We start from the raw sequence: 22,169 nt of genomic DNA on the forward strand, positions 1-22,169 counted from the left end.
CTGCGGTTTGGAAGAGTGTGGAGCGACAGGGTGTATGCTTACTAAGTTTGTTTCTATACATTTTATTTCTCATATTTGTTCATATTTCATACATAAACCAGCTGCCTTCCGAGGATGTGGAATTTTTTTGAGTGTTATTGCAATGCACCAAGGCAATTTGTGTGCAAGCAGTGGTACCCTAACAAGGAGGAGGCCTGCCATGCTCTCGGCACTGCAAGCTCACATCGTCTGCTGACCTCTGGCTTGTGGAGTCTGATGAGGAAATGGCAGGCGTTTCATGTGGAACTATAACTACATCTTATCATGTGTCCCATCAAGTTCGGGATTCCACAACTCTGCCTAGTGGAACTTGAATATACACCAGTTCCTCTGGGGAATCTGCCCACTAGAGCCATTCCCAACAGACCAGTTATAGGAATATTCATCTGAATGGAGAGGAAGTGCTGCAAAGGAGAAAGGTAACTATTCAGTATTTTTTTGCTGAAATAATAGTTTTTATGTTAATTTTTTTATCAAGTATATTTTAACTTGTTTTAAACACAACCTTTTTCCCTCTTTTTAGACATTGCTTCATCTGCTGAAAGTTTTTATTTTTAAATATTTTTATTTTAAAAGTTTGAAATAGCCAGTAATTTAAAAAACAACTCTGATTAACAGATAGATTAAAAGAAGCACACACAAGTCCTCTCTAAGGGCTGGTTAATTATTCTCTTACACTTGAGCATCCCAGATTCATTATTCTCATCTTTAAGCTCGTTCATAGCTTTATTCCTAAACCATTGAAAACATTCTCCATTCTCTGCTTTTAGTAACATGCCCTTCAAGTCACTGAAATTTCTGTCTCGATTGTCTCTGCCTCTTTCTCCTGTGAAACCAAAGCTTTTCAACTTTACCCGTGTGTGCAGTATGTGGCTCATGGACTATTTCCCAAAGGCTCTGGGCAGCACAGTCACCACCTCATAGCTCCAATAACTTGGGTTTGATGCAAACCTCTGGCACTACAGAGTGGAGACTGCAGATTTCCACTGCGTCTGTATGGGTTTTCTCCGAGTGCTCCGATTTCCTTGCACATCCCAAAGCTGGTAGGTTAATTAACTATTGGAAAAATTTCTCTTTTGTGCGGGAGTAGCAAAATGAATCAGAATTGATGCACAGGAGAGAGAACAAGTTACAGAGGTAGAGGCAAATATGGAGGGGGGGAAAGGGACTGATAAGACAGCTGCCTCAGGAAGCAGCAACTTGAAAGCCTGAATAGCCTTTTTTAAGCGATTACAGTGATAAGACAAGGCAGGGAGGGAGTAAGCCTTTACGAAACTGGTAATCTAATGTTGCTTTTAAGAAGAACGTCCCAGGATTGTGACCATGCAAAACACTCAGTTCAGATTTTCTTTCGGTGTTAAAGACACTGCATACGTACAGGCCTCTTGCTGAGACTGACTGCACTATGGTCTACCATTTTAAAGTCTATTGACTCTGAGTAAGACTTACGCAGCTCTCCAACCTGCAGGATTTCACACATAATCTTGGTCAGCTCGATGCTGCTGCGTCCGAAAGGACATTCGTGTTTGTCCTCCCGACTGCTGTTTTCCAGGACGATCTGCAAGCAGACGTTTCATACAGTGAGTGGAGCATGAAAAATGTAGCATACGCTATGGGTCAAGTCCTCCGAACAAATGCTGAATCAATTTCAAGTTGAAGTTGACCCTGCTCATCCCAAAGATCTCCAGGATTGACGGTTATCATTGACATGACCAAGTCTGATATAAGTACATCAGCAATAAGAGTAGGCCCATCGATTCCTCACAATAACTCACAGCTGATCTCCAACCCTAAGTCCACGTCCCTTATCTCACACAGTTCCCTTCATATTGAAAAACCTACTGGGCTCATATTTCAAAACACTCAGCAATTGAACCTCCACTGCCCTCTGGGGAAGAATATTACAAACATTCACCAAGAGTCGAGAGATTTATTTCAGATTCAGTTCTGTGTGGCTGACATCTCTCTGGTTCTAGACATCTCAGCCAGGAGAAACATCATCCGTGTATCTACCCTGCAGAGCTCCGAAAGAATTTTGTTTGGTTTAATGTCATTAATAGATTGTCCAATTGACGCTATTTGTAAGATTAGTGAAATTGATTGGTAGAAGATGAACTAGAACTTTTATATATCATATTTTAGAATCCTCAGTTACACACTGTGCAACAAATCAGTGTGCAGCGTTATATTTGACTAGTTTTTATTAGCTCAATTTTAAATAAAATTGTGATTTTACAGAAAATTTTAAAAGAACATTAGAAGTAATCTTTTGATAATAAGAAAAAATGGAAATATTTGTACTTCACACATTCAATGATGCCAGCAAATATATCCGTTGATTTATGCACTGCACTATGTGAGAAACTTGTGAAATGGAAGACTGAATATGTATTTTCAATGCCAATAGTTGGAAAAGGAGTAAACGGTAGCCAGGATGTTACCAGTCCCTTCTGCCACTATTTTGATTAGTGACACGGGATCTTTTACAAGGCATCCTTGGTAACATCTCACCTCCAACAGCACTGCGCTCTCTGAATTTTTTCAATCCATTATCCTAGATTTATCATCAAATCACTGGAGAGAGAACTCAACTCTTGACCAGTGACCTGGAGATTACAGCAATGGGGCATCAACCTGGTCTGACACAAGCTCATTGGTGAACTTGGTGCGGACCCTATTGCTGGCTGCTACAGGAATGCTTTGGAGTCAACAGCGGTCAACAGTGAGCGATTGCCCTGGATATTTTTTTTGTGATCGTAAGACCCTGTTGGCCATTGGTAATGTAAAATACTGCAAGTCCATATACATACACGCATACGCACATAGAGTGACTGTATGTCTCATGTGCTCTATGTACTTTGTGCTGTGCATGACTGTTGTTACTGTGTTTTGTACTTGGCCCTGGAGGAACTGTTTTTTTTGCTGTATACACGGGTATTCATGTATGGTTGAATGACAATTAAACTTGAACTTGAAATTGATTGAAAATTCTGCCCAGCCCAGAGGAGCAAGAGGTACCATCTCCTCATCCTCATGGTGCGCGTTGTTGCAGTTTGCCTCAAGCCATCTGGGCTGAAGAATAGGAGACCCAACCATCCGATGAAGCTTGAAAATGCGCAGAGTGGAGGGGAAGGGAGTGGGGGTATGCAGTCACATAGCAGCTGAGCAGACCAGCTGCTTCTCAAGTTGTCAGCAGGTTCCTATCCCCTATAATCAAACTTTCAGGCATAAAGTTGGGGAAAGGAGGGAGTGCATTGGGTCTTACCCTGATGTACATGTCCTGATGGACCTTGGCCAGATACAACATGTTGTCCAGTGCCAACATTCCAGGAGGAGTCTGGGTGAAGTCCAGGGCCGGATTGACATGATTCTGAGGATACAAGGTGAAGGAGCCTTTTTAATGTATAAATCTTGAATTCTTTGTGAGAATTTACAACGTTAACTCAGACCAGTTATGCAATACCGGAAGACAAATATTAGGAGAACCACTCACAATACACACAGTGCTAGAGGAACTCAGCAGGCCAGGTAGCATCTAAGGAAAAGAGTAAACAGTCAACATTACAGGCCGAGACCGTTCGTCAGGTCCTGATGAAGGGTGTTGGCTCAGAATGTCGACTGCTTACTCTTTTCCTTAGATGCTGCCTGGCCTGCTGAGTTCCTGTGCGCGTGGGGGGGGGGGGCTTTGGATTTCCAGCATCTGCAGATCTTCTCGGAAAAGGTAGGAGATGTTTATCACTCCAAATAAACAGTCTGTCACTCTTGAATGATGAGCTGTGGAATTCCATCAAGGAACAGCTGGTCTGGCTGGGATGGAGCTTACCTGGCTCACAAGGAGAGTGCCGCATTGCAGTAATTACAGCCAGAATGGTCTCTACTAGTTTTGTCTGCTTAAGTGGTTCCCCATGACTGGTCTGGAAATCCAATCTAGTTGACCAGGTCTTCGGCAAGAATGGGATGGGGACGAATCACCACAATAGTAAGGACTAGGCTGATTAAAACGCGAGTCTTTTCCTGTTAGTTGTTAGGAATAGAGAGCTATGCAAATTAGTTTGGAAAACACGAGCGAGTTTTTTTTTGTTTTGAGAACAAATAGCACAGGGCTAAAAATATGCAAATCTTCTGTATTGATAATTGGATGAAGGTGGAATTTCTGCTCCTAATGGTCTAGTCAGACGTTCACAACCTGTGGGCCACAGACCCCTGGGTGAGTGGTAGGGGTCCATGGCTTAAAAAGGGTTGGGAAGCCCCTGGTCTGCTGCAAGTGTTAGAAAGTGAATTTATGCATGGATCAGCCTCAAATGTGATCTCCTGCAGTAGAACTCCAAGAGCAAAGACCTTTCCGCGGATCCTAGACCAACTAGGGATACATAATTTCAAGACAAAAGGAGAACTGGCATGGGGTAGGGGTGGGAGAATTGTTTGAACCAGCTCCAACCAATGCAGCTTGTTTCCTGAAATGTGCAGCTCACTTACACAGTGATAAAGTAGCATCTTCTAGCATAAAATTAACAGTTTCAAATAAACAGCAAGTTGAGAGGGAACAGCGAGGGCCCGCAAAACAGGAAGACCGTCAGCTGTGCTCCTGGGCTAAGACAGAGAGGGAAGGCGCTGATTTACAATAGCTGACAGCAAATGGACTCAATTATCCTAGCATGGATTCGGACTGTATTATTTTCCATGAACGTTCTCACTGACAGCCTCTGCAATTTTGATTCACGTTTGTAAATGGAGATCACGAGGACTCAGTGCGACAAATTCCCTCACAGTTCTGCACAACCGTGCGCGCACATGAGAGGCACTTCGCTGGCTGTCTATGTGCATGTGGCATTTGAAATGGTCTCCGTCTCTCCCCGTCTCTGTGTGTCTCTACTCAATTTTCAGTCTGCAGGTATGCAGTGGTAAAGTATTCCATTTGTCAGCTTGCCAGTAACTTACCAAAATACTCTGTTTCAGAAACAGTGAATAGTATTACCTCCTCATCTACAAGTCTTAAATTGCCCGAATGGAGTCACTGAGTATGAGGAACACACACCACTGTGCCTCAAGTAATACAATGGTTGCTCATACCACGAATCCCAGCATTTTGTAATCCCTCGTGTACATGGCTTTGCGCTTCTCAAGGCTGCTGCTGCTGTTGGGGTCATATTCAGCATCAAAAGCAATTTTTCGAAGTTCAAATATAATATCCCTTTGTGACTGTAAAACAAAACATCAAGGACGTTACAGTGGGTCTACCCCAACCTAGGAGAGAAAACATTCACAACACAGGTGGTCTCTGACACGGTCAGCTCCGGACAACAAATCCATAGTGTATTGGACACAATAAATCTCAGAGCAGGTTGTTAATGGTGACAGAGACAAGGTTACACATGGAACAGAATCTGTATGTGGATAAGACAATAGTTCGATTACAGATATCAGAATGTGCCTCAATTGCTAATGATCCCTTGCTACAGTTGTGTGAGCTGAACGGACGTTCACAATGTTGTACCACTGTCTAAAAACGGGTAAACCAGTAATACAGGCCAGAGCAAATTGGTGGAAAAATTATTAGAGCAAGACACAAAAACCTGGTGGACCTCAGTAGGTCAAACACCATCTATGGAGGGAGCAACATGCACAAAATGCTGGAGGAATTCAGCAGGTTAGGGAACACCTATGGAGGCGAGTCAGCAGTTAATGTTTCGGCTTGAGACCCTTCATAGGGGCTGGAAAGGAAGGGGGCAGAAGCTAGAATAAGAAGTTGGGTGGGGAAGAGGGGAAAGAGTACAAGCTGACAGGTGATAGGTAAAACCTGGTGGGGAGGAAGAGAAGGCGGGGTTGGTGGGATGAAGTAAGATGCTAGGAGGTGATAGGTGGAAGAGATGAGAGGTGGAAGGGGGAAGAGTCTAGGAGAGGAGAATGGACTGTGGGAGAAAGGAAAGGGAGATGATGGGCAGGTGAGAAGAGAAGAAGGAGTGAGAGGAGAACCAGAAAGGGGATTAGAAAAAAAAACAGAATGGGGAGGGGGAGAAAATACCAGAAGTTAGAGAAATCAATATTCACGCTAACAAGTTGGCAGTACCCGGATGGAATATGAGGAGATGCTCTCCAACCCAAGTGAGGCCTCATCATGGCAGTAGTGGAGGCCATGGGCAGACATGTTGGGATGGGAATGGGAGGTCAAATTGAAATGACTGGGCAATCCTGCCTTTTGTGGCACATGGAGTAAAGGTGATAGATTAAGTGGCCCCTCAGTTTATGTCCAGTCTCACCAATGTAACGGAGACCACACCGGGAGCACTGGAATCAACAGGTGACCCTGACAGACCCACAGGTGAAGTGTCACCTCACCTGGAAGGATTTTTGGGGGCCCCAAGGGAGACAGTGTACAGGGAAGTTGTAGCACTTGTTATGCTTGCAGGGGTAAATGTCAGGAGGGAGAACAGTGGGGAGAGACAAGGGACAAGGGAGTCACAGAGAGAATGATCCTTGCAGAAAGCAGAGAATGAGGGGGGGGGGGGGTGGGAAAGAAAGCTGTGTTTAGTGGTAGGATCCCTTTGTGGATCGTGGACGTTAAGGAGAGTGATGTGCCTGGTAAGGTGATATCCATAGAGGGAAAAAGTTCCACATATACTGGATTTAGGCAAATTGTTGAATTCAGTTCTGATGGGCAGCTTTGAAATTACAAATTAGAAAAGACAAATTAATAGGAGAGTAGATTAATTGAAGGCAGATTCAGAGGAAGATCTTGTTTGACTAACTTGGAGATGTTTTGAAAAGGTCGAGGCAGGGTCAGTGAGGTTAGCACATTTAGCACAATCTATATAAAAAAAATTCAGCAAGGCTTTTCACTAGAGCCCACATGCCAAGCTGGACAAAGGGCTCTTGGGATACAAGGGGTGAAATTGCATGTTGGATTCAAAATTGCCTCACTGGCAGAAAGTAAAGGGAATGCCTGCCAAGTGCTTTTATGACAAGGCTTTTTAACCAAAGAACTTCTGCTAGGCTCAGTCTGGCCTGATGTATATGGTAACGAGCTAGTCTTCATGAGGATTGATAAAGAAGTTTTTATGTGATACATAATGGCAATGTGATAGATAGTGCAAAGGAAAGCCTTAGAATGCAGGAATACATCGATGATCTGATATGTCCAGCAGACAAAAGGCAAATGAAATCCAAATGCATGGCATAACACAAGAGAATCTACAATAATCGGGATCTGTGAAGGAACAGAGGAACTTGAGTAGACAGGCATACATCCTTAAAAAAGTAGCAGTATTAGAAAGCAGTTAAAATGGCATTTATATGAACATTCAAAGTTGGAGCAAGAACAGGCCCCTTGGCACCTTGAATGCTCTCTTCATTTAATAAGGTCATGACTGATCTGACTATAACTCAATTCTACATTCCCACCTATCTGCGAAGACCTTTCCAGAATCCCTTCTGTATCCCTCTCACCATTTAGTTTACACACTTGAGTTTCCTGCCAAAATGGTTAATTTCACTTTTCCTACACATATTATTTATTCAGTCAGGTTTGTATCCAACATATCTGTATCCATTCTACAGCCCCCTTATGCCCTCTTCGCAAATTACTTTCCTACCTATAAAAAGAGGAACACTGCACAGATCTAAGTGTTGACTTTGCCTGAACGCCTCAAATTTTAAGTGCCTGGAGTCATTTGCTTAATTATAGCTTCTAATATTTTCCCAAGGAACCTGTTATGTTATTTGGCTTGGAGCTTCTTGCTCTTTGGCTCCCTTTTTTTTTAAATCAAAAAAACATGGGATAAGATGTTAATATCCCTTGTGCCAGTGGGCCACGAGCACTTGTTCAAGACAGCCTTGATGCTGGGAGTGGCACGGGATTGACATGCAGGAGCTTTTAAGTGGGCACCCTCCTTCCTTGGAGTTTCATCGATTAGCCCACTAGAAGGCTCGACGTTGACTTCTGGTCTTAAGAGTCACCCCCTGTTGTGACTTCCCATTCTCTTAATGCTATCTTGGAGCTCAGGAGAGGTCTTTTCATTTGATCCAAAGCCAGTGACTGCTTCTTTCTACCGACTCTGATGTGACTGTGATGGTTTGCTGTAGGTTCTGACCATGGATCGTTAACTCCTTCAGCAACTTGCTGGTGGGTGTGAATAAAAATGTTATATTTATTATTGTCCAATCTAGTGGAATATTCCCATTTGTTGGGAATCAACTATCTCACTTACCACCTCTTTTAAGAGCTAGGATGAAGTCCCCCGAGGTCCTAGAAACCTGTCAGCCTGCAACTCCAACTATTTCTATTCCATCATAAGCAGAAACAGAGATTGCAGGAAGAGAGGTTATGCTAGAGGATGCAGCAGTGTTAAATCACAGCTTGAGCTCTGCGCAGAGCTCCCGTCACAGTGTTAGGGGAAAGATGTGATTATACCAGAAAGGTGTGCAGAGGAGATGGACAAGGATGTTACTGGAAATGAGGAATCTGCAGTTCCAAAGAAAGAAAAGAAAAGCAACAAACTGCTGTAGATCTGGAATAAAAGCAGAGAAGACTGGAAGTGGAGAGCATTTGTGGAGGGATAAACATGCTCCTGGTTTGGTGCAACTCAAGCATAAAAGGTAATCACCACAAAACACTAACCTAGCTCCTTCCCCACCACTAACATACCTCAATATTGAAAAAAACAAACAAAAGCACTTCATAGGCCAGCGGAGAGAGAAAGCATTAAAATCTCAGGTCGGGGACTAGAAGTGGAATGTGTAGAAAATCACATTCTAAATTGCTTAAAAGTGGTAGGCATCTCATTGGCAGAAACAGAGAAAATGGAAGATATAGATCGGTGTCAAACAGAGAGGGTGCTGAAGGTTTCTTAATGGCAGCTAATCTGTCTAGGGCAGGTATAAAGCAAGTGAAGCTGGTGAAAAAATTACTGGAAATCTGCACTGTTCCGTAGCATGCAGGACATCTTCAAGGAGTGATGTCTCAAAAACGCGGCTACCTTCATTACGAACACCCACCCCCCAGGTCGTGCCTTGTTCCCATTGCTGCCTTCAGGAAGGTGCTACAGAAGCCTGAAGGCACACATGCAGCAATTCAGGAACAACTTCTTGCCCGCTGCAATCTGTTTCCTGAATGGACATTGAACCCACGAACACCACGTCACTATTTTTAATTTACTGTATTCATATTCCTTTTCTATTATGTATTGCATTGTAGTGCTACTGAAAAGCCAACAGATTTCACGCCATATGCAGATGATATTCAACCTGATTCTGATAAAAACAGATGATGTACCATGGAAAGATAAAAAGAGCTGAGGCCTCATGTCAATAACCACCCTCATCCCTTCCCCAACACACAGGATCATCAACCCAAATGCAAACTCTGCCCTTCTCCCTCCCGAGCAAGCACAAATTTGTCTCCACACATATACACAATGCAACAGGCTATCTTGCACACAGAGACAGAGAACAACGGGCTGTGACACATACAGAGTACATAAGAAACAGAGTGAGAGACAGAAACACACAGGAAGACTCCATCACTGACCTGATCCTGAGGGTCCATTTTGGTCATCATCCGCTCCTCCAGCAGATTAAACGTCAAAACTTGAAGCACGTAAAGCTGGTGTGCCATTTCTGTTTTTATTGGCCGATTTCCTCGAATGATGTGCTGCAGAAAGGAGACATGGAGGTCCTTTACAGCATTGATCCCTCTTACAAAAGATTGCACATGCAGCAGACTTCTTGCAGGAACTTCCCTGGGTTCCAACATAGAAGCAGCTTCCAACAATATGGAACAAATAACACACTGAGGGGCTGCCCTAGCCAGAACTGAAACAAAACCTGACCAATGGCTCTTAGATCTGTTGCAAATAGTTGCCAACTCAAGCAAGTCCAATTAGTGTTTAAAACATACACTCAGCAGCCACTTTCTTAGGTCAGGAGGTGGTTATTAAAGTGACCACAAAACATATTTCTGTACATTTGTGGTCTTCTGTAGCTGTAGCCCATCCGCATCAAGATGTGTTGCTCATTCAGAGATGCATTCTGCTCATCACTGTTCTAATGTGTGGTTAGATGAGTTACTGTCGGCTTCCTGACAGCTTGAACCAGTCTATCCACCCTCCTCCGACCTCTCTCATTAACGAGGCACTTTTGCCCACATAACTACCTCTGGACCTCTAGAATTGTGCGAAAAACAAAAATCATCCCGTGATCTAGAATCCAGAGACTGTTGTGCTTGAAAATCCCAGGATGTCGACAGTTTCCAAGATACTCAAACCACCCCGTCTGGTACCAACAATCATCCCATGGTCAAAGTCACGTAGATCATATCAGAATAGGGAAGAAATGTTTGGTCTGAGCAACAACCAAACCTCTTGACCACGTCTGCATGCTTCTATGCATTGAGCTTCAGTCGGATGATTAGATATTTGCATTAACAAGCAGGCATACAGGTGTACCTTAAGTGACCACTGAGTGCAGGACTGTTATATTTTGAACAGAACTACTTATTTACTATTGCATTGACCAGACTGCTTTCATGGTTTCTCCAATACCGGTGGTGCCTCTGAAGGTGATATCTGTTGCTCAGCCCCCCTAGTTGCAGAGGTTTGATGCCAGAGGACCATCTCAGAGGAAAATTAACCAAGCATTTGTTGTGGGATTGGAGCGAAAGAGGGCCAAATGGGTTAAAGATGGTGTGGTTCACTCTTCTGAGAACATCAGTGAGTTAATTCAATGAACAACCCTTCTGGTCACTTTCACAGTGCATTTCTTTTAAGTTTAGAATGAAAATCAGATCTTCAGACTTCAGTCCTTGCTCCAACATGGATGTGTTACAATTACTGTAATGGCAGACATTTTCACCAAACTGATGTGGTGAGGTTCCTGTCTTGAAAATGAAATTGGTTTTACCTATGTTAGAAGTTTCAGAAATAAATTCACTTCTTGTAAGTCACCGTACTTACATTTAATATTATGGATCGTAGCTGCTTCTGTGCCAGGACGTTAGACATTTCCTGTGGAAACATAGCAGGAGTCAGACACAGGTTTGATTTGGATACCAAAACTCAACATAGGCATTATAATCTTTCTCATGTCTTAACATAGACATGTGCTCCACCTACAGGACACTACTGATATATTTCAATGGCCCATCCCACAATGCTTCACAGGGTTAAATGTAAATTCAAAGTGGGGTAAGAAATAAAAGAACAGGTGTGCCATTCAGGCCTTCTAACGTTTTCTACCATTTAAATGGATCTTTATGTTCATTTCTTCTATTTTTGGAACTTTCCTCCTTTGTGAAAGCATCATTAATACCGATTCTAAACCCATACTGAAACGATTTTGAGAACATCTTCAACAGATAGGCAGTGTACATCTTATACTGCTGTGGTCCATCAGGGGAATTAGTAATGGCAACTAAATGCTAGTTCTGCTGGTGCATAAATCCCATAAATGTGCAAGGAAGTGCTCCTCTACCAAAGAAGGGCTGTTTTTCTATTTAATCTATCAACTTAATTAGTCGGTTTAAAAAGCTTAATTAGATTATCCACAGTCTCTTCTGAAGAAACCTCACATCTGCATCTCCTCCTGTCAATTTAACCACTGTCTTCATATCCAAGGTACCCTTCCCGAGGTAGTCCAGATTTAAACAGAGTAATTACATGAGATGAAAAAAGCTTTATAAAACTGAAACTCAATTTCAAGTCTTTACACTCCAGTCCCAGTGTCTTCCAGATGAAGATCAAAGTCCCATTCACTAGTTTTAACTAAAATTTCTTAAAATAGTTCTTCAGATCTCTGTTCCTCCATTCCTTCTAGCTTTTTAACCATTTAGCAACTGTTTCAATATTTTTGGCTTAATTGGCTAAATTTGCAAGTCATAATATATTTGTCATTTCACTTAACCGCTCAGTGTTCTGTTGCAAATTTTTAGCTCCCAGCCACACTGAGCCACTTTTGTAAACATCAGCAAAAGTCCCTGCACTTTTTCATTGAAGTAAGTTATTCACAAATGTAGTGAAATGCCAATACTCAAGTACAGCTTCCCAGGTGACACAGCTGGTTAAATTCTGCTAACTAGTAACTAGTATGACTCTAGCTCTTAACAATAGTTAACATTTCAATAGTTTGCATCTTATATTAAAACTTTATGAACCAATCTCTATTTATTTGGCCTTCTCTATCACTGAGGTTACCTGCTCTAAAATATTGAACTGGGTCAGCTTTCCAAATCAGTAATATCGAGCTGACCTGTTCACATTTGGCCAAAGACTCATTCAACTCTTTACTGTACGCCCCAAGTAACCTGCAGAAGATGTTCGACTCAACAGTCCTACAGTTAACTGTTTTATGGGGTTTTTTTTGTCTTGAACACTTTTCAACTCCCAAACCATTAAGGAGTGAGACAGATGTGAGCTGAATGCAGGAGCTCAGGACTGGGTGGGCATCTGATCAGCATGGACAATAAGGGCTAAAAGAGCTCTATGAATGGAATAAAGTCTTGGAGCAAGTAAAAATAAAAAGAAGGACGCTAATTTTTTTAAAAATATACTGCATTCAAACCACCAAGAGCTGATGCTTTCAACTTCACAGCAGGCAAGGTTATTACAAATCTAACAGTTTCTTCACCTGCTATACCTTCTCTACTCCCCATCCAATCTCCTTCACTTCCTATGGGAAAGGTTTCTGGGTCATAATTCAGCAAATTTACAACAGCTCAGGATATCGCCCCCTCTAAAATGAAGGGTGGGCTGGGGGAGGGAAGGATGGATTAGTCTGAATTGCTACCGATGAGAGCGACACAATGCTTGTGGTGGGCACAAAGGCAATCAATCAGGACTTTCTGGAGGTTGGCACTTTCCACAGGCCAATAATCTTCCTAAGAAGATGTAGGGCAAGGCCCATCAGAAGCTCCTGGTGCCCAGCAAGAGCCACTGATGTTGTTAATATAGGAGGCTGAGAAAATTGAGTATTGAATTGTTAAAGGCAATTATATCCAATTAAAGTCATAGATCAGCCCTCATCTCATGGAACAGCTGAAAAGGTTCAAAGTGGCTAAATGCTGTTGGGGATTTGAAGTAAAGAGCCAACCTTGGTGGTGTGTTAATGTACCAGACCAGAGATTCACTGACCCAGCTCCATTGGAAGAGATACAAGAAGCCTTTAGTCGGATGAGAACAAACTGGCCCCAAAGGGGGACCTTTAAAGTAGGATGTGGGGGTAGGAGACCACAGTGACCACCAACTATCCACACTAGTTACTTTCCCTTATTCTGATAGTCACAAAGCTTCCCATTACCACCTGGTGCGGTATTGACACACAGGAATCACTACTTACTGACAAAGGTAGATCGAGATCAGAGTCCTCCCCTTCTGAGGAGGGAAGGACAGACTGATGTTGACAGCAGGGTAACATTGTTATGTCAACGGACCGCATCCACACAGCGTGAGTTTCAGCAGCAACAAGAAGAGACGAACAGTTAGTACGAGAGACAGGAGAGAGAATGAGAGAGGTGGAAGAGGGTCACAGGCCTTTTTTTTAAAGGAGAGTCCAGGGTTGGGAGGAAAATTATTAAAACTGGGACAACACAGTTCACCAGAGGACCTGTGCTTAATAAAATACTATCATAGAGTCACAATGGCAAAGTGTAAACCCACGGTATTATTTTCATCTGTATTTATTTTCCACAACCAACATCAAGAAAGAATGTCAAGTACAGAAGGATCGACTAAGCTAAGATGAGAAAACTTTCACTACATGGAGTAACTGGGGCAACCACAGTTGGAGAATGAGAGGATGGGGTAGGTGTTCAGGATAATGATGGTCTCAGTATGGAAACCATTTCCATTGTCCACCGATTTGAAGCTAAAGGGATAAATTTCTTTATAGGCTGCATTCACTGAACTGTGGCTTTAATCATCCCTACTTCCTTTACACTTTCACTAGTGGCTTCATGCGCCCATCCTCCGCCATTCCCTCAAACTCTACCAGTTCTTGTATGAGTGAGCAAAACTGTTTGGCCTCCTGTCCCACTGCAAGAGGTACAGCCATTTTGGATGGTTAAGCTCATGTAAAGCACTTTGAGATCAAAGGGCTGTACATGTGTGAGCAGCTACTGTTGTCCAGAGGAAACTTTGGAAAACAGAGCGCCAATGAATGGAGAGTGGTTTCAGTTGGTAGTGAGCAGCAGGGGAGACACTGTTAGTAACAAAGCACACAGCAGGATGTTTAAAGGTAGCTGACAATACAGAATAAGCAAGGAGGACCGTGAAGGGATTACAGACAGGAGAGTTAGACACCCACAGACCCAAGAAACACAGACCAACCGGAGAAACAAACTGTGACCAACCTGCCTTCGGTCCTCTGGTGCTTTCAGGAACAAAGCATTGATCAGTGCAATTGCATACGTCTGGATCTCCTGGTTTGATCTGCAGAGAAAATGGCAGGCACAGAATTACTGGCTATTCCAGAGTGAAACGTGTGGCTTCAAGCTGTACTTCTTCCTCCGCAGAGGGAACATCAAAAACAATTCAAACTCACTGATCTGACCATGGGCATTAAGCATTCAGCCACCTCTTCTTTGAAGTGTGGAGCATTTATAGATAATGTCTTTCATAACTTCAGTACACCTCACAGCATGTCACAGTCAATGATAAAGGTTTTGAAATACAGTTATTGTTAGAGTAGAGAATGTGCAGATATCAAGGTCTCACAAACTGCAAGATAACAATGACAAGCACATTAGTCTAGAGAACACAGAAACACCCCAAGATCTCCCACATCTCTGCTGGCTTTCAGTGTTCCACTCAATAGACAACAGTTCATGAAGTGCAGTAGAGCATCGGCTTACACTTGAGCCCATGGTCTTCTGAATTCAAGCAAGGCTGGTTTCATCTGAGCCATTCCAAATACTGAGTGTCAGAACCCCTGTTGGGAAACTATTCAACGACAACGAATCAAATCTATGGATCATCCGGGATCTCCAGCAGGGAACAGAGAGAATGAAGTGAACAGATTACATACAGTGCCTTGGAAAAGTATTCAGCACCTACAACTATTTTCACATTTTACTATCTCATTTAAGATACATTGCAGTTGGATTTTTTTGAGCTAATCTTAAAAATTTTGCGCATCATGTCAAAACAAAAGAAAAATTCCAAAACCTATCAACAATTTACTAAAAATTAAAAACCAAAATTGTGAGGCTGAAAAAGTCCTCATGCACTTTGTAATTACCACACAAACTTTCCTCGGGTGCAATACTGTATGTTACCTTATCAATTCACCCAATTGGTTGATGTAGAAATTTGGATGATCACATGAATAAATTCTCTCTCTCTTTGTAAGGTCCAACTGTATGGTAGATGCTCAACAGACCAAACCAAAATGAAACCAAAAGAGCATTCAAGTCAAGCCAGACGAATGATAATAAGAGAAGCACAAATCTGGGGAAGAGTATAAGACCACCTCAAAGGCGCTGAACATACCTTGGAGCTCAGTGCAGTAAATCGTGAAAAACTGGAAAAAAATATGAAAACACAGCTACACTGCAGAGGTCAAGCCACCCCTCTAAATTTATCTGTCGGAGAAGATTGACACTTCTAAGAGAGGCTACTGTGACATCAACAGCCACTGAGTGAGCTGCAGAAGTCAGTGGCTGCAACTGGACATGAAGCTCATGGCTCCACAATCACCAAAGCCTTGCACAAGGAAGAAGCCTTGGCTTTAAAAAAAAGCACATCCTTTCCTTTAAAAGATGGCTTTGCGGCTACGTTTGCGGATGATGAAGATTGGTGGAGCGGCAGGTAGTGTGGAAGAAGCAAGGAATCTGCAGAAAGACAGATCAAGAGAACGGGCAAAGAAATGGCAGATGGAATACTGTGTTGGGAAGTGTATGGTCATGCCTTGGTAGAAGGAATAAAGGCATAAACTATTTTCTAAATAGGGAGAAAATTCAAAAGTCCCAGGTGCAAAGGGTTCTCATGCAGGATCTAAGCTCTCTAACAGTTAACCTGGATGTTGAGCTGGTGGTGAGGAAGGTGCATTCATTTTGAGAGGTCTAGAAATGAGAGGACCAGCCTAAGCTGGCTTAAGATGGCACTGGTGAAGTCCAGTGACTACTTATTTGTGGCAAACAAAGCAAAAAATACAACTACATACTTGTGTATCAATAAGGCTTCTTTCTGGTAAAATTTATGGTAAAAGATCACCACCATGAAGAGGCAAAGCAAAGGTGAGGCTGAGTTGAGGTGAGGTCAAGGGAGATTCAGGATGAGCAGAGGCAAGGCAAAGGCAGGATCAGTGGAGGTGTGATGGAATTGAGGCCCATCCGCCTAAAGTGAGGTTTGATTGATCCAAACACCAGGCCGATTTGGAGTTGCCAGGTATAGGTTGAAACGTGCCGGTGGTGTTCGTGTCCCAGAGCCTATCGAAGCAACAGGGACCAGGTTGTACAGCAAGGAACGACCCAGTGTACGGATGAGCTATACGCTGGGCCACATGCACTGAAAAGGTGGGGCATCAGGACCAGAGGGGAGAGTGGGGCAGGGTCTGCTTTCTGCTTCGTGATGTTTACTTGGCTGTGCACTAAACTGAGGCCGAGGCTGTGGCCTGCTCGGGACTGTGGACTTGCTTTCGTTCTGAATGCTACTTGCTCACTTTTATTGCTTGAATGATCTGATATTTTTATTTATTTCTGCACATTAGGTCTTTTTTTATGGGTTATTTTGGGTTGCTTTGTTTTGAGGCTGCCTGTAAGGAAACAAATCTGAAGGATGTTTGATCCATACATACTTTGATCATAAATGCACTTTGAACTTCGAATACAAAAGCATGAACATAAAAGCAAGGATGCTTTATAAGGCATTGGTGAGGCTTCACTTAGAGTATTGTGAGCAGTTTTGGGCCACTTAACTCAGAAGGAAAGCACTGATATTGGAGAGGGTTCAAAGGAGGTTCTGAAAATGATTCAGAGAAAGAACAGCTTATCATATGAGGAGCATTTGAAGGCTCTGAGCCTATACTCGCTGGAATTTAGAAGAATGGGGGGGTGGGATCTCATTGAAACCTATCAAATATTGAGAATCCTAGATAGAGTGGATGTGGAGAGGATGTTTCCTATAATGGGTGAGTCTAGGAGCAGAGGGCACAGTCTCACAATAGAAGGATGCCCATTTAGAATGGAGATGAAGAGGAATTTCTTTCACCAGAAGGTAGTGCATCTGTGGCCTCTGGGTGTGGAGACAATGTCATTGGGTGCATTCAAGATGAAGGTTCATAGATTTTTGATAGGTCAGGGCATGAAAGGTTATGGGAGAAAGGCAGGAGAATGGGGTTGAGAGGGAAATGGACCAGCCATGATGAAATGGCGGAGCAGACTCTATGGGCCAAATGGCCCAATTCTGCTCCGTTGTCTTATGATCTCATGGTGAAGACCTTGCAAAGTGTCACTTAGAAGATACTGTAAAGATGTGGAGAGATGATTTAAGATGCAAAGGTGACTTTTTGGCCTCGGGACTAAGTAGTATGTGTGACATAAATCCAATACTGTGCATCAGCAAGGTATCACTATCCCTGGTAGCATTATGCCATGGGGATTTTTTTTTCCAGCAGCAGGGACTGGAAATCTGATCAAGATTGATGGAAAAATGAGTGTTACTAAAAAACCAAGAGATCCTGGATAAAAACCTGCTAGCCTCTGCCAGAAAACTTAAACTAGGAAGGAAATCCATCAACGAGCAGGACAACGACCCAAAATACACTGGCAGAGCACCCAAGGAGTGGCTTCAAATGAAGAAAGTTGATGTCCTCGCGTGGCCTGGTCAGGGTCCTGACCTTAACTTGATCAAACATCTTTAACGAAGATCTCAAGATTGCTGTCCACCACTGACCTGGCACAGCTTGAGCAATTTTGCAAGCAGGAATGGGCAAATCTTGCTCCATCATGTTGTGAAAAGCCAGGAGAGACTTACCCGAAAAAATATATTTGCTGTAATTGTGAGAGGTGGCTCAACTTAGTATGGAGCAAAAGGGGGTGAATACTTTTGAACTGCTGACGTTTCAGTTTAGTATTTTTTGTTTTTCATGCTTTACAATTTTAGTTTTTTTTAAGCTCTACTGTTAAAAAATGAGCATGTGATTCACAAATAAAAATTCTATGTTAAATTGATCAAAATTCCTGGCTGTAATACTCGTTTATGTGAACAAAAGGTTGGGGACTGAATACTTTCACAAGGCACGCTATGAGGCTGATTCCATGGACTTTCAGGTCACACTTTCAAATCAAAACGTTCACATTCCTCCATGGCGTTCCTTCACCTATCGCTGATCTCTTCTGGCTCTATCTTGTGATATCTCTATATTTTTCTAATTCTGGCCTCTCGCACATCCCAATTTGCTTTACCCAACATTTCCAGTTAAGCCTTGAATCCAGGATCTGGGCTTTCCTCTCGACCTCTCACACATTCTCTAAGAAGCTCCTTAAAATTTGTCCTAATACTGTAGCTCAGTATCAAATTTCATACCATTATGGTCCTGTAATAATGACCCCATGGGACATTTCAGCTCACTGAGAATCAACGAATGGACAAACTTACAGTTTTATATTTCTTCAGTCAAATCAACAGAATTTCAACCTCTGTGGTGGCATCCGGCAGTCTCGAGAGACCATGGATCTGCGCCTGGACTTTCCAGGGCGCAGGCCTGGGCAGGGTTGTATGGGAGACCAGCAGTTGCCCAAGCTGCAAGCCTTCCCCTCTCCACGCCACCGATGTTGTCCAAGGGAAGGGCACTAGGACCCAAGCAGCTTGGCACTGGTGTCGTCGCAGAGCAATGTGTTGTTAAGTGCCTTGTTCAAGGACACAACACACTGCCTCAGCTGAGGCTCAAACCAGTGACCAACCTCTGTAGGTAAAGTCAAAGCAGATCTGCTGCTGGGATAGATTACAAAGGATGGGAAAGTGTATTCCCAAGTGTAATAACTTAATAGTCCCATATTTACAAGACACTATTAATCATCAATACAGGTCGAGTACACTTATCTGAAATCCCAAAATTTGAAAATTTTTGAAATCCAAATTTTTTTTGAGCACTGAGATGACGTGACAAATGGAAAATTCTACAAGGAGCTGGAAAGGTTTCCTGGCAGTACAGAGGCCACTGCGCACCATGGACAATTCTAAGTGACTTCACATATATAACAAATAGGTGACTGAAAAATAGAAAAACATTGCATAAATCAAAAAAATGAAGATTTCTTTCATGCATCGTCAGCATCGGAATGAACATATGCTGCTTAACAGTATGCCGATCATGAAACAAGCAAAGATCTATCACAACGACCTTAAAACTGAAGGTAATTGAATATTCAGCAGGCTGGTTGCAGAAATTGAAGAAAAGGCACGGCATTACATTTTTAAAGCATCACAAAAATCTACCACCAAAACAAGTCTACAATTCTATTATTTTTATACTTTACACAAAACCTTAAAGATAAAAAACACATACAGTGTGCTGTAACCTTTTAATCAAAACATGGCCTTGTAGGTGGAGACTGGAAGCTTGTACAACAGCTGATTCAGGTTTTCTCCCGATGCTGCTGTTCCGCTTTTGTTACCCTGAACTCATTATATTTTCATTATATTAATGGTATATACTCATTTTTACTGTCAAGCACATGAACAAGTGTAAGACAAAGACTGCTTATCAACAGCACATAAATTCAGAGTCAGAAATTAAGGCCATTCCAAGCTATCAATTATATATTCCAAAAATCCAAAAAAATTCAAAATCCAAAACACATCTGGCCCCTGATAAGGGATGCTCAACTTGTATTACCAAATTTGTATCTTAAAGATATTTGGTGGAGTAAAATGAAAACTTGTTTAGAAATAGTCCAAACTGCTTGTTGAGATGATCCATTGTAATCAGGAGCAACAATATAAAATATTCCATGACAGTTTGATTAAATGTGCACTGCTGGGAGTGGGAGTACAATTAATACTGTAGCAACTGAGCTTTCCACTCAGAGAATCAAGGGAATGGTTTTCACTTTGGGAGCCTGCAACTTACAGAATCCAGCTCAACAGAAGATTTACGAACGAACAGGAAGTTAGATTTTGGTCTGGTTTCACAAACTCAATGTTGGCACATGCCACTGAGTAAATCACTTTCAAATGTGGCACGGCAAGGATGGACAACCATTGTGTAACTCCCGCGGCAGCACTGGACTCACCGCCTGTCACTTGGTGCCACACTCTTTGAGAAAATCAAATTACACTAGGTGCTCATAGGCCATCAGAAGGTCCCAGGTATCGGAAGGAGGCAGCGAATAGAAACCACACACTTCTCGAGATAAGTTTTGTTTACAAGAAAAAAGCAATATGTACAAAATATTTCCATGAGCAAGAACAATTAAAAATTTCAACATTCTGTGTTCTGTTTAGGTTCCAAATCTTAAGATATCAAACCAAAACAAATTCCTTTTTAATTAGAATCAGTGAGATTCCTTTGTTACTCTAATCTCTCTAACTAATTAGATCTATTTAAAAGCTTACAGACTAAACTTTCCTTTTTATTTAACCCTAGTTAGTTAGAAAACCAAATATAATTCCTATTCTTAAGCTTTATAGTTAACTTCAGTTTCAGTTCCAAGCAGTATATCTACAAGTTTAAATTCAAAAATTATATATATAGAGTTTAACTCCTTTCACGACAATTCTCCAGCATCACAACTCTTAAACAAAGTAAATCCCATTCAGTAACTTCTCAAAGTCTCTGCAAAAATAATCAGTTCTTGCAGAAAATCAAATTCAGATTCTTCGAATGAAAATAAACTTATACATCTAACCATATTAAATGCTCTGCATCATTACACATTTCGTTCCCGCACTGTTTCTTCATCTTGGGTGGCTCAACATCTTCTTTGTTGGTTCATTGGAACGAGATAGTTCATCATCTATGGCAAGTCAATTCACAAACCTGTACAAAAATACTTGACCAAATCCCTTGGTATGATTTTACAGAACTAATTCCCAACTACACAGTAGGGATCCAGGACACTCGTCTCTGCCGATATTGTCGCCTTAAAGTTGCTACATGTTATAGCTGTACAGTCGGCCCTCCTTATCCGCGAGGGATTGGTTCCAGGACCCCCCCTCGGATACCAAAATTCGCGGATGCTCAAGTCCCTTATCTAACATGTATCAGTGCGGTGGTCTTTAGGACCCAGCGGAACCCCGGACTTTATTTAACCTGTCTCTGTGTGGTGGACATTAGGACCTGGTGGTGCAGTTCTGAATCCGCAGTGTTTCTGTTCACGAAAATAATCACGATCGCGATTGAAAATAAGGTGGAAATAATAAAGTGATTGGAAAGAGGTGAAACGCCATCGGTTGTTGGAAAAGCGTTAGGCTGCAGCCGGTCAACGATTGGAACAATTTTAATGGAGCATGTGAAAGGCCCTGCCCCGATGAAAGCTACAATTATCGCTAAGCAACACAGTGGTTAAATTATTGAAATACATACGTTTCTTAAGTATTTTATATGCATAGAAAGGTAAAATATATACTATATACTAAGAAAAACGTTTGACTAACTGACACTAAATAATACCGGATGTACCTGTTCCGACTTTAAATCCGACTTAAAGACGGACTCAGGAACGGAACTCATTCATAACCCGGGGACTGCCTGTACTTTTAAGTCATTTCTAGATTACTTATAATACCTAATACAATGTAAATGCTGTGTAAACAGTTGTTATACCATATTGTTTAGGGAATAATGACAAGAAAAAATAGTCTGTACATGCTCAAACAGCAAGTGCTGGAGAGAGAACTTCCGGGTTTTCCCGATCCACGGTTGGTTGAATCCACGCATACGGAATCCGTGGATAAGGAGGGCCGACTGTAGCTTCGATAAGTCTTTTATCGCTATTGTCAGGGTTTCACCCTGACGTTTTCCAGTTAGTAGGGAAAGATGCTCACTACTAATTCCACTCTTACAGTTCACGTCTTCAGCTTCTAATCATTGCTGCATTTCTCTCCTCGTCCACGCCTGCATCAGCCAAGCCGTATTCCCGCGTATCGTTTTTTTTTCCAAATCTTCTTTTAAAAAAAACCAGTAAACCTTGTTTTCATCCCTCC

General features: G+C 42.2%; 1 protein-coding gene across 2 annotated transcripts in view; it reads right to left on the reverse strand.

Annotated features, from left to right (window-relative positions):
• The window catches only part of LOC132399687 (engulfment and cell motility protein 2), a 198,348-nt gene that overhangs the window by 34,432 nt on the left and 141,747 nt on the right, over positions 1–22,169 (reverse strand). For both annotated transcript variants that reach the window (XM_059980344.1, XM_059980343.1), the window contains exons 9-14: positions 14,375–14,453; positions 10,986–11,036; positions 9,563–9,685; positions 5,110–5,238; positions 3,305–3,409; positions 1,489–1,597 (exon numbers count right to left, since the gene is read on the reverse strand). In XM_059980344.1, the coding sequence (XP_059836327.1) occupies positions 1,489–1,597; positions 3,305–3,409; positions 5,110–5,238; positions 9,563–9,685; positions 10,986–11,036; positions 14,375–14,453 (596 nt within the window). The remainder of the gene's footprint in view (positions 1–1,488; positions 1,598–3,304; positions 3,410–5,109; positions 5,239–9,562; positions 9,686–10,985; positions 11,037–14,374; positions 14,454–22,169) is intronic.

The sequence above is a fragment of the Hypanus sabinus genome, chromosome 9 (genome assembly GCF_030144855.1).
Source record: "Hypanus sabinus isolate sHypSab1 chromosome 9, sHypSab1.hap1, whole genome shotgun sequence".
NCBI classification, from domain to species: domain Eukaryota; kingdom Metazoa; phylum Chordata; class Chondrichthyes; order Myliobatiformes; family Dasyatidae; genus Hypanus; species Hypanus sabinus.